The sequence below is a fragment of the Agelaius tricolor genome, unplaced genomic scaffold (assembly GCF_023055355.1).
Source record: "Agelaius tricolor isolate 1412-34295 unplaced genomic scaffold, bAgeTri1.0.p SCAF_16, whole genome shotgun sequence".
NCBI lineage: Eukaryota > Metazoa > Chordata > Aves > Passeriformes > Icteridae > Agelaius > Agelaius tricolor.
In genome coordinates this window covers 8427887-8440814 of record NW_027269276.1, presented here as the reverse complement: position 1 = coordinate 8440814, position 12928 = coordinate 8427887, and the positions used below count along the sequence as shown (strand labels likewise).

Sequence of the window (12928 nt, the reverse complement as noted above, 5' to 3'; positions counted from 1 at the left end):
TTGTCTTTGCAAAGTCCAGGCTGACAGGATATAACCTCCTCACATATACACCAGAACTGGAGAGACACAGGCACTGGGCATGAAAACTCCCATCTGACCTCCAGTGAAATAAAAACTTCTCGTGAAGTAATAAGCAGCAAAGTTTTGGAAGAGTTGAGATGGGAAAAAGACCTCACTAATGCCAACTGGGATTTGCAACATGATTGATACCTGGCCACTGGTATGAAGATCCTTTTAATCCCAAGCTGTTGTCGTGCATAACTGATGGCTGAAGGGCACACACTGCCATGAGTTCATGCATGTGTAGTTCTGTATCAGCAATATGCCCCCCTGAAGAGTCAGATCTCTTTAAACATCCCATAACATGAGGCAAGATTCTCATTTAGGCTAAACAAAATCTTATTTGACCTACACCTTCTTGAGGAGACACCTCGTATATCAAATCAAGGTTGAATTCAATTGCATTTAGAATTACCAATAGAAAAGTAAATCTTGGTGTAGAAGAAAGCAAAACAGAAAAAAACATCAATTTTCAGAGCACTCTACAGACACTTCTCATACTTTTGAGAGAGAAGCAAAATTGGAACATCTTGACTCCTATTAAATCCTATTAGCAACAAGAGGGGCAGTTTTCCTCTGCTTCCGAAACCGCATTTCAGCAGAAAACCAACAGGAAGTTCACATCTGCATGCTGCTGTCTGCACTCAACTGCACACATTTGGTACAGACCACCTCTTAGGACTCATTATCCCTGGAGCAATGTGATTTATGGCCATGGTGTACAGCCACAAAAGGGCAGGACAGCTCCTGGTTTGATTCTTTGAGTCATGCCAACAGGCGCTGTCACATCACAAACAACCTCTTCAACTCCTGCAAACACCAAGGTCAGGTAACCCCACTCATCATGAGGTCTGGATGAGCTCCACTGTCTCCTCTTGGAATTTTTCAAAGGTAAATATTCCCATAGGTAATACTGAGTTCCAGCAGGTAAATGTTTTTCTCCGTAGATCAAAGCGGTATGGCAAAACTTGATTCCCAGAAAAACAGCCTCAAAACAGAGTTTATCCCAAATACTGAACATTCTCAAGTAGCACAATTACAGAGAACTTCCATGTGTCTAAAGTGAAATTACACATTTTCATACAAAGGTGCTTGCAATTCAGTACTTAAGTATAAAAGCATTAACTGCTGTTTTCTAGAGGTATACAGTCCTTTGCATCCACCTTCTTAAAATGAGACCATTTTTATATTGGTTTATCAACATAAGTTGAAAACTTTTGGCCCCAGTTTGTGGAATCCTGCATTACTGGCAGTTCCTACAGGTCCTCTGTGACAACAAAGTTGAGAAGGGTGTCACAGGGAAAACAGGGATGCCCTGAGTGAGTACAACAGCTGATTTCTTACCAAAAGCTTCTCAAGGTGAGCTTTACTCAGCCACCCCACTAAAATTCTCCCTGTTTTTCTAGCAGCAAGGAAACCTGAGCCAGGTTTTCAGCTGTCCTAAGGACAGTTTGGTGCACATTGTCTTCTATAAGGGATACAAACCTGCTGGTGGCCAAGCCTTGATATAGCCAGTGCAATGGACAACAGCATATTGTGCTTCACCTTCTTTCACTGGGCCCAGGCCATTCCTGAATGAGCAAGAAACACAAAAACATCACATTGACAGGCAAAACAGCTTTATGCTTTCAAACTATGGCTACTAATGATTTAACAGTATTTGTAAGTTATGCTGAAAACAGCTGAGAATCAGCCTAGGGTTCTGTACTGCCAGCTCTGTTATGCTGCCATTCAAGCTGTACCTGGTTTCTGTAATATTTCTCTGAGAAATTGAGAAATTTCTCTGAGAAGACTGATTCAGAGCTGGAGCTGGTGTAAGACAAAGAATCTGAGTGACACATGCAAGAGATTTTGTTTGCAAAAGGATCCAGTGTGTGCAGGTAACACTCCTGGAGTGGGCATTAACCCAGTGCAAATGAGAGGGCTTAGGGCAACTACAGCTGCTTTGTGGTAAATTAAGTAATAGTACCTGTATCTTTTTCTCATGGTGGTTATTCTGTTCAGAGGTAAATGATCCAGAGGAGCATTTCCACACCTAAAAGTAAATTAATATTTTAAAGGGCTCAAAAATGAATATAAATACACATGATAAAAAGACATTTTGAGATCCTTACTACATATATAAGAAGACAATAATAGATGTTCCTGGCAAAAAGTTGCATATTCATGTTTATGTAGGACATGCTGCTTCCACAGGCTGAGCTTTTTAGATGTGCTATAAAAATCTTCTTTATTTTAGAAAAATGAAAGAGACTAGAAAAAGAGTCCCTTCCACACTCCCCCAGTATAAAGACTGTTTGAAATTGGTATCCCAAAGGAGGCTAAAGAATAGACACACTTCAAAATGCCATAAAACAGGGGTGAAAACTAGAGAAAAATATGTCAGGTCCTAAATATCCACACAAACCTATCTCAGTGTTCCTGTAGCTTCCCTGGACAGAAAAATTCCATTGCCATACACCAGCTACAATGTCTGTAGACATTAAGATAATGTTTGCAAGATCAAACTATTTACACTGTCAAGTAACTTTGTTTAACACTTGTTCGTGTGTATTTTGTGATATTTCTAAGTATGCCTAACTGTAAAATTTCAACAATCCATCTGAAGCTGAGTAAATAGTTTGAAAGGTAAAAGCAGTTCATTTTTAATGGAAAAATAATAACAACACTGAAAGAAGAAACCACAAGGAAGGTTCACATTATCTGAGGTCCATTCTTCCCAGAAGGTTTTCTTTTTATTCCTTTATTTTTTTTTTTCTTATCAGTCACTTCCAAGGAGAAGAAATGAACAACTAAAATAAAATTTAGAAATACAAAAACAGTGGGGTTAGGGGCATGAGTAAAATCACTCTGATGCACTGGAGTTTACAGAATCAGGGTGCTAGGAAATGACTGCAATCTGAACTGTTTCGAAAGGTGAAGAACAACTGCAAACAGGACACTAGGCCTGGTTTTCTTTGCACAAACAAGTCCTCCTAACATGATGTGCATCTTGGGAGGAAGAAAAAGCAATGTTCTCAGTGCTGCTCTGCTGGGCTGTATTTCTTCCCTTCCAGTTAAGGGTGAAAAAGGTTCTATAGCTCTGAAGGCTGATCCTGCAGGTATAAACTCTATGAACACCCTACAAAAACACCCAAGAGCCATACATTCAGCACCCTCACAGGACTGGAAAAAATCCACCACATTACCAAAGTACATGTATCTGTATTTTAATGTGCTTTGTGTGTTTCATTCTATAATGAATTTTGCAGTGCTGTTATCATTTATACTGGACATAGCCTACAGATACAATTATGTACTTTCCCCTCCTAACCACAGAAAAAATTTATTGCAATAGCAACAAACATTTTAACCTGTTAGCACTAAAACAAAAGAAGTGCTCACAAGCCTCCAAAAAAAAGCACTGGGCTGACAAATCTCTTTAAAGAAGCCCAAAAAATGCAGGAGAAGTTGGAAAATTGCAAATCAAAAACCCTCTAACAATTACTCATTTATCTAGCATCAGCCAGCTGACATCTGGTTAATTCATACCAGGCTTAGGCTAATTCCTACATAGCTGGCAGGTTTGCAACTGAATTCTTGTTTATCTTTAAGATTCTTTTAATATTCTTGGTTTGCTGAAAAAATACACAGAGCTGGGTGTTCATAACACTTGCGAAAGATTCGTTCCCAAGGTATTGATTTGAGTAACTTTACTAGAAAAGAATGGCTGAAATTCCAGGGGTCAAGCTGTTCTCTGGAAAAGTTCTCTGGAAAAAGGAACTTACACTCCACACTTATAAGAATAACTACAACAGAAATGAGATGCTGTTTTGCTGGTTTGTCCTTAAGGAAGACTAGTTTCAGTTTCACTCCAGTTCCTAAAGCAAGTATTCTAGAAATACTTCATGGCAGCGTGTCATTACAGCTTTAGTTTGTAATCAAGGCCAGATTAGTGCAACAAAATGTCTGAAGTCTAAGCTGAGACAGGACTGGAACCCTGCTGGAACACATGGTAAATGCATACCTCATCCTGCAAATGAAGGAGCGCCTGGATCCCATGCACATTCTCATGGAGGACTGCTGGCCTTCCTTCTTTACTGTCCCTGTCTTCAAGTCCAGGATTCGTCCTAGAAAGGCCAGGGAGAGCAACTGGTGTTCAGTACATAAATTTAATTCCATTTACTAGAAACTAAGATAACAAGAAATTAATGAGCTGAATGCCACTAGCCCAGTTAGGGGGAAAAAACACCAACAAAAAAAAATCTTGATCCTGGTCTCACAGGATGTGCTGGTTTAACTAAAGATTTCAGCAAAGCTGACTCTGAGCCACAGGAGTGATGGCTCTTTTCTCAGCTGGCCCAAGACCAACTTCCAGGGCAGAGTCAAATGCCTGGAGGCAAACAAGGCAATGACAGCAGGCATAGATTTTGACTTGATCTGCTTGCTCCACTCTTTACCAGAACTGTGGATAAAGCAACATTTATCAGTCCCCTGACAGCTGCTGCTCTTCCCCTGTGTTTGTGCCTATCCAGAACACTCTCACCACAGCACCACCTCAGTCACAGCTGCCAGGATGGTGAGATGCACCAAAGGCCAAACTTTTCTCCTTGATGATGAGATACAGGATTTGTCACAACAGCCCTTGTGCTGGGGCCCTTTTTAAGTTGTTAAAAACTGACATGCCAAGAGCCTTTCTAAAGTTTATTGTCAGACAGATCAGTGAGATGATCTGATTCACCACATAGCAACACAAGGCTGTGCAAGGTCCAGGGCCAGACCCTGCTCTCTACAACCTTTAGAATCACACACCACAGGCACAGCCTGGCAAAGGGACAGGCTGTGCCTGTGACAGCCACCAAATCAACTCAAGAGAGGACAGGAGGGAGGAAATGCATGCAAAGGTACAAAGGGGGTAACAGATTAATTTTTTCATTTGAAACAGAATATTGATTACTAGAGACAGGTTCAGATCAGGGATTTGAGTATCACACAGAATCCTTCTGCTTATCACCAAAAAACTCACAGAATGGATTTTCACATCTACAGCTCAAGTGCTAAGAGATGACAACAAAACCTAGCACAGACTACAAGTGAATCACTGGACCAGATCCACAATGCTCAAGGGCTGGATGCAGCCACAGAAGTGACAGTGGGCCACAGAAATGCAGAGGAACAGTTGCCAGGCATTAGATGACAGCCACCAGCGCTGACAACACATGGCCATGAGCAAAGTTGTCTTCTGTGCACTTTCTTTTTTCACTCCAATACAAATTCTTGAAGAGACACCAATATTAATCAAAAAGCACTGACACTGAATGTAACTCAAACAGCGAATAGAAATTTCTCTGGTTCTGTCATCCAAGAGCATCTATAGCAAAAAAAAAAAAAAAAAAATTTCACAATTACGTGGCCACTAAGCCTAAAATTGCTGACACATGTTCCTTTGGCATGTCTGAAACCCCCCACAACAAAAGCCAGAGATTTTAAATTTAGCTTTTTGTTTGGCAATGTCTTTGAAATATGTACCAGATAACAAATAGAGTTCTAAATTTTGCCCTGACTTACAAAATCACTGCAGGGGGTATGTGAGTCAGAGAAATGTTTGCTGTACTGATATTATGACAAAGCTCTCTCTGCAGCTTGTTTCAATAGTCCAGCATGCATATGTCAACCTTGTAGAGATCCAAAAATACACTACAGATTCTGAAATAGAACAAGCAGTTTGTGTCTCATCTGTCATTAGAATCTTATGATCAAATTATATTAAAAAGAGGAAGAATTATAGATTAATCATAGCTAAATATCAATATATAGAATTATAATTAATTATAGATTAATAGACTAAATCAAGCAAACTGACATAAACTGCACCTTAGTCACACTGGCAGCTCAGCTGGCATGTCCTGATGATAGCTCAGTCACAGAATCATAAAGTATTCCTATCCCTGTTCCAGCATCCTTTGTGGTAAATGTTCATTTAGGTTTCTCCATGGGACAAACACAAAGCATATGTGATGCTGAACTTGGAAATTATATTCTTATTAATAAGAAATATTCCAGGATGCTCTGACAACTTCTGTTAACTGAACAGGGCATGTGTATATATATTTTTTTAATTTCTCATTCTAGTTTCTTCAGAAAAGCCATTTAACAGCCCAGTGCCACCGCCAGCTGGGTCCTTTACGAGCTTCCCCATAAACTGTTAATTGCATGTAGCTCATTTTCGTGTTAAACTTTTCCCCTCTCCAGCTCCAGACACAACCCTGGCATGCAGCAAGTGCAGGAGCACTGCTGTGTCTGACACTGCTGTCTTATTGCCCTTTACAGCAGCTGCACAACTCAGAGGAAACCAGAGTTTGCTCTGCTGAGAAGGAGAAAGCAAACAAATGAGCACAATGCTGATTAAAATAGGCACATAAATCTCTTTGGCTGGTCTAGGTATAGTTGATAATTTGTTGAAATCTCCCCACTACAGTCCCCATCCAGAAGGCAGCATTGCTTCAACTTGTAATAAACCAGTTGTTCTCCAAGCAGGAGATCACTGTGTGATCCAGGAACCTGATGTCAGCTGCTGTGACAGGAAAGGGCTGGCACACAGGCACACGGAGCTGAGGACAATGGGCAAGTTCATTATTTGGGTAGAATTAGAGCAGCCACATAAAGCTCTTACCAGTGAAGAGATAACAGATTCAAGTACTGAGGACACATGCCAGAAACATTTCCTGCAGGGTGTTTTTCAGAGATGCTCTAAAAGCATTCTCATGATGATCAAGGGGCAAATGCTCACGTTGGCACTGATGTGTCCCTTGCGTGTGCCAATAGTGACTGGATTATGCACAAACTTTCTCCTTTTGGGTCTCCAATTGCTACTGAAAATGTTCAAACTTGTGTTCTGTGCTTGAAATGTTTTGAGATGAACCTAAGCCAAGGATTGGCGTGGGCCTACTGAAGTTCATGGGGTTTCAAATCTGGGAATTTGGCTCAAATCCACTTCCACACAATAGCACCAGCCTGCTAGAAGATTTTCCTCCATGTTTTTGCACTGTATGCTAAGGTTTATAGCCTGGTAATCAAACAGTCTGTTCTTTTCACATTTTTCAGATTGGGTTGGGTTTTTTGTTTTGTTTTTTTTTTTTTTTTATTCAAAACTTCATAAACTTCAACATCTAATTCTACTACAGATGCTTTTTTCTCTGCTGGATTCCCAGTTCCTAAGAATGCTGCAGTCTGTAACTAGAAAGAAGGGTTGTTACATAAGCAGATTCTTCTGCAAAGATTTCAGTGCAAGTTGAAATGGTTTGGTCTAAAACAACCCTACAGTGCCTACATCCAGTCTGCAACATGTTAAAACCCAGCTCATGGATCTCAGAAGAAGTTTGGTTTGGCCTCATGCGTACAGAAATACTGCTGGCAAAGCACATGATACCATTTTCCATTTCCCTCTAACTCATCAGTAGATGGACTCCTGTCTTGCACAGAATCATGGATCTGATAGGGAAACAGTCTGAATTAATATATGGACTCTCACCTTGACCTCAATACCTTCAGCAACCCAGCAAGTTTCACCTTTCAGATGATATTGTCTTGTCTTACAATGAAGAAGTTATATATTTCATAATTATTTTCAGCCACCGATTGTCCACATATTTCTTTTCAGGAAAAATAAAATAAAGGAAAAACTAAGTTTGGTTTGGACATGATAACAAAAGATGACTTTGTGTTCATCAAAAATACTCCACAGGCTGCTCAAGGAAGACAAACAGAACACAGGAATACTGCACCCAAAAATCCTTATAAAAACTAAAAACCATCTTTATCTTACTATAAAACCGGAAAAAGCAAGACCAGGATGGAGGAAATAATTAAAAATAAAAACAAAGTGATGGTCAAGGTACTGTTGCTGCTGAACACAGCTCCAAATGTAAGCTCACCCTCAAACTGAAAGGTCAGAGAACAAAGGATTTCTGTGGTGATGTACTGTATTAGTACATTATGTTCTTAGAAATTAGCAGGAAAGATCAGCTTAAAAATCTTTGACTGCCCTAGAGTTTGTAGAGAATCAAGATCCAGGTCACTGTTCAAGATAAACAGTCAAGATACAGAAGGTGAAACTCTTCTTGAACCTGCCATTTATCAGTTTACACATATGCACTGACTACAGCTGAGCATTCAGCTTTACACACTGAGGTGCTCAGCTGACAGAGCTCTTCTTCAAAACAACAGATGCATTACAAATGCATAAACAAAACATCTCCAATAAGGCTAAATAGCCTAAATTTGATCAATTTATATAAAATTACTCTTGATAAGCTTATGCCAGAGCAATTCTTCTGCATTAATTCAACAATTAAAAAATAAATTTACAATGTATGCCTCACAACTGTAAGGGATACAATTTTGTCTTGTGTTTAGTGCAGCTCAGCAAGTGCCTTAAGCTCTATTAAGTGTAATAAATATACATCCACCCTGTGGATTTCAATATTAAAAAAATTACAGAACACATTAAGAATCACAACTGCTTTGCAAACACAGCATTTGAAGTCTCTCCTTCCAGGAACTCACATTTACATAAACCAGATGAAGTTTGCAACATACAAATAGAACAATATACAAATTTAAAAAACCCCAAAACATGGACAGCCTTTTTTCAGCATTCTGGGGTTTATTATTTACATAAAGGCAAGGCTCATAAAAGCAAAGCCTTACCTACCACACAGATACCCATATCAGAGTACACACCAAACAACACAATCCTAATAAAACTGTACTGACAGAAAAATGCATCCCTCTGCCCCCTCATCAAGAGGAAAGCAAACCCATGAGCAACAGGAACAGCATCAATATTCAAAACACAGCTGAACTTAACACCATCCTGACTTAAAATTACAAACTAAGGGCAGGAGCACCAGACTGGCATCAGTTACCCAGTGCACCCAGAACCTGTGCTGATTTTTAGAGCCTGCCTCTCTTGCTCACAGCAAGGTCACAGTGCAGCTCCCAAGGCAATAGCCACTAAGCTGCTGCTTACTGTAACATTCCTGCTTCACATCTGTCAGAGAGTGAATGGTCTGTTCCCAGACTCTCCCCTGTGGTGCAGGAGCCCCTGGCTCTGCCTGGAAGGTGTCTGGTAGCATCCAGGTCATCCCCTGCTGGTACCACACCAGAGTCACCACTCCATCCCTGGCTTACAGGAAACTGAGGACATGGCAGGGCTGAGCTGGGGGGACAATGACAAAAATGGACATATTCCTATTGTGTGGTCGATGCAATCTAAATTTTCCATAATATTAATATTATGATCTTTTCAGAATTTTGAAGGACCAAGAAGCACTGCAGGTGGAAATAAGGTCTCTCCAGGTATACTTCCCACTCTTGCTTCCCAGCTGGTCTGACTGTGCAGAGGATGGGATGTGCCCACATGGGATTGCACCCTACCAGCCTCCTGTACAGCAGCACAACACTTACACCTCTCCTCTGCCACACAGGAGTTTGTGCCTGGTAAATTCTCCACAAGAATGAAGCCAAGGGGACATTGCTGTACAAATATCCCTTGAGAATACAGCAGAAGTGTAAAATCAGTCAGCTCACACTGCCTGGAACTGCATCAGGGACCACACAGGACTTCCCAGCTGTGATCATACTGCACACATACCAACCAAGAAACTTGTGGGATGGCAGGGATAAAATGCAGTTGCTCTTGCTCTTTGGCTCTTGCTCCAAAGCTGGCACTGCCTTCCACCCAAATGTTATGAGACTGCTTTAGATCCCCCAGGCTGGGACTTCCCTGTCCCATGTGCTGGGGGACTTCCCTGTCCCTGCCAGGTGCTTGTTTTATCCTGCAGCAAGAAGCAGCCCCATAGCCCTACCCCATTGCACACACCACTACAGTGCAGTACACTGATAAATAAATGTACTGACATACAAAATAAATAACTGGTTTGGAGCATGGATTTGCTGTTAGCAGACATCACAGCAGCTCCCAGAGGACTTTGACACCTTTACTGTTATTTTAAAGGTGAGGACAGTGAACCCAAATGAATGATTTCTCCTGCCTGCAGTCAGTCAGCAGCAGAGGAACAGGGTCCAAGCTCACATGACTGACAAGAGTTCTCAAAATGCTGCAGATGTAGATAAAAATACTCAACAATATAATGCACAGTATTCTCTGTAAGTCTTTATAAATCTCATGACACCTATATGTTTAACAGGGCACAATCAGCTTAAATTTATGCTTCCAAGAGAAGACTACAGACTAAATGTCTTATTTACATGCAGTAGTAGCCTCTGGATATATCAGTATAAAACAAATTAGCCCAAAGGCCATGAAGATGGCTCCTCAGAGGGCAGGAGCACCTTTGCTATAAAGAGAGGCTGGGAGAGCTGGATTGTCCAGCCTGCAGAAGAGAAGGCTCTGGGGTGACCTTAGAGCCCCTGCCAGTGCCTAAAGGGAGCCTCCAAGACAGATGGAGAGAGACTTTCTACAAGGGCATGGAGTAAAAGGACAATGACAAATGGCCTTAAGCTGAAGAGGTTTAGATTAGACATGAGGAACAAATTCTTCACTCTGAGTGTGGCAAAGCCCTGGCACAGGTTGCCAAGAGAAGCTGTGGATGCCCCTTCCCTGGAGTGCTGGATGGAGCTCTGAGAAACTTGGTCCAGTGGAAGGTGTCCCTACCCATGGCAGGGGGGGAGCGTGGAATGAGACTTCAAGGTCCTTTCCAAGCAAAACTATTCCATGGTTATAAATATAAACCATCAAAGCTCACTCTCCTCACTGGCCTAGCTTCTCAGGGGGATTACTTGAACCTCTCTAAATATGTTAAGGTTTACATCATCTAATTGCAAAAGGCGTTGTATAAGCATTAGAGTCAAGTTATGACATTCCTACAATAGAATGAAGAGTTGAACCAATCAACAGCAAAGTTTAAAAAAATGAAAAATAAGTAATGCAACTGAAATGCACCTATTTTTAAATATCTGTCTGGTCTCTACTTACCAACTGGAGACACTGACCCACAAGGGGAAAATTGAAAAGCTTTCTCACCTCCTCTTGTTTTTCAATAAGAAACCCCTCATGCTACACAGTTGTTTGCTTAATACAACTTGTTATTACAAAAGCTCACGAGGCTGAAAAGTCCCTGCTGTGCCTGCCTTCATGTTTGACTAACCAGTCTGCATCATGTCATTCTCCACAGTGTTGGGCAAATATGCATCATTTTAATTAAATTAAAAAGGAAACTGTGTGGGCTTTTGAGCCTTGCTATTCAGTTAATTTTCAGGGACTATCTGAAGGGATAGTGTTACAGATCACATGCAAGTCTCTTTGCTGATGGACCTGGAAAAACTGGACTTGAAACTGGAGCAAATAATTCAAAGCATATGTTGAAAGTTAAGTTATAACACAAAAAAAACCCTCAAAAAACCAACCCATAAAACACTTTAACCAAATGTATTTGAACTCTCAAGAATGGTTACTGAAAGTAAGGGGCACATTCAGAATATTAAGTAAAATAGCTTACTGAAGCCCATACAGATCTGTAGACATAAATACACAGCATCTATCTGTGATCTCTGCAGGTGTTTTCATTCCCAAAACAAGTACCTATGACAAAGTTCATGGCTCCATGATTTGGGCAGTCGAGGTACCCCTTCTGTGACAAATATCAGATGTACCTGAAGGAAAGACTGAGATGGAGAAAACTATCACAGTAACACCTGTACAAACAGCTCCTCAAAAGAAAGCTGGACTTTCTAGAAAAAGGGTTGGAAACCCCAGAAACTCCAAAGTACCATCAGCAGATACTCCCAGGACAGAACAGCTATCCAAAATGACACTGAAATACGTAATTTATTCTTTTACCATTCACAGCTGCATAATAAATCAATACACAAATGTTGTAAGTAGCTTCTAAACTAATCTATTTGCTTCACTTGGATGCTCAACAAGAAGCTTTACTGAAAAGCCCTTTTGCCAAAAAAGCTTCAGCTCCTGGCATTCTATATTATTTGTACTTCATTATCAAACTCAAGTAACTGGGATTTATGCTTTGTTAGTAAATACTAGTATTGTCTGAAATCTGGCTGTGGTGACACACCATGGAATAGTTCATTAGAGGAAATAATGACCACAAGATGACCTTGTAAGATACATTGCTGTGGACAGAATTAAATTTAAACACATGAGAAGGGAAAGAGAGGGAGGAGAAAAAGGCTCAAGGATGCTGTCTGGTTGCTTTTGCAGGCTACTTCTTTAGTTCAATTAAAATAAAGTGTGTGTGGCAAAACATCCATTATAGGTTTAAATTCTCTTTTTGATGACTCCAGACACTTAAAAATCAAAAGCAAAAGTCTCCACACTATGAAAATAGAAAGAAGAATGTTTGGAGACATAAGTTCACATCCCAGGGACTGCAATAAAACAGATCAAACTAAAGAACTCTGCCCATGGGCCATGCTGCCACTGGTTGTGAGCTGCCACATGGGAGGCTCTTCCCTCCACACAGCTCCAAGCCAGGGCATCAGAGAGGATCCACAGTGGGAGCTGTGGATTCAGCAAGCTGGTGGGAGGCCAGGGCAGGACCAAAGACCAAGAAATGCTCTCTTTGCTGCCAGAGAGCTGAGCCTCAGCTAAGGATGGAGAGATGACAGCAGCACAGGATAAACCAATTTTACAGGTGGAATATTCCTACACACACGGCACCCCTCCTCCCCACACCTCCCTAGGCTGCTACTACAGCTCATCATCAATAATAAAATATTTCAGTGCCTTATATTGACTTCATTGAGACAACACAACAGTGAAAGCTCCTGTTCCACAAGGCAGATGTTAAAGCTGAATTCTCCCAGCAGCTGTTGCCATCAAAGCACTGAAGAACCTGAGAGGGTT

The 12928-nt window shown here is 40.9% G+C and overlaps 1 protein-coding gene across 5 annotated transcripts in view; it reads right to left on the bottom strand.

The window, feature by feature from the left end:
- ARNT2 (aryl hydrocarbon receptor nuclear translocator 2) overlaps positions 1–12928 on the bottom strand; it is a 95836-nt gene that overhangs the window by 37015 nt on the left and 45893 nt on the right. For all 5 annotated transcript variants that reach the window (XM_071441344.1, XM_071441343.1, XM_071441347.1 and 2 more), the window contains 3 exons: positions 4067–4169; positions 2030–2095; positions 1546–1631 (listed from right to left, as the gene is read on the bottom strand). In XM_071441344.1, coding sequence (XP_071297445.1) covers positions 1546–1631; positions 2030–2095; positions 4067–4169 — 255 coding nt within the window. The remainder of the gene's footprint in view (positions 1–1545; positions 1632–2029; positions 2096–4066; positions 4170–12928) is intronic.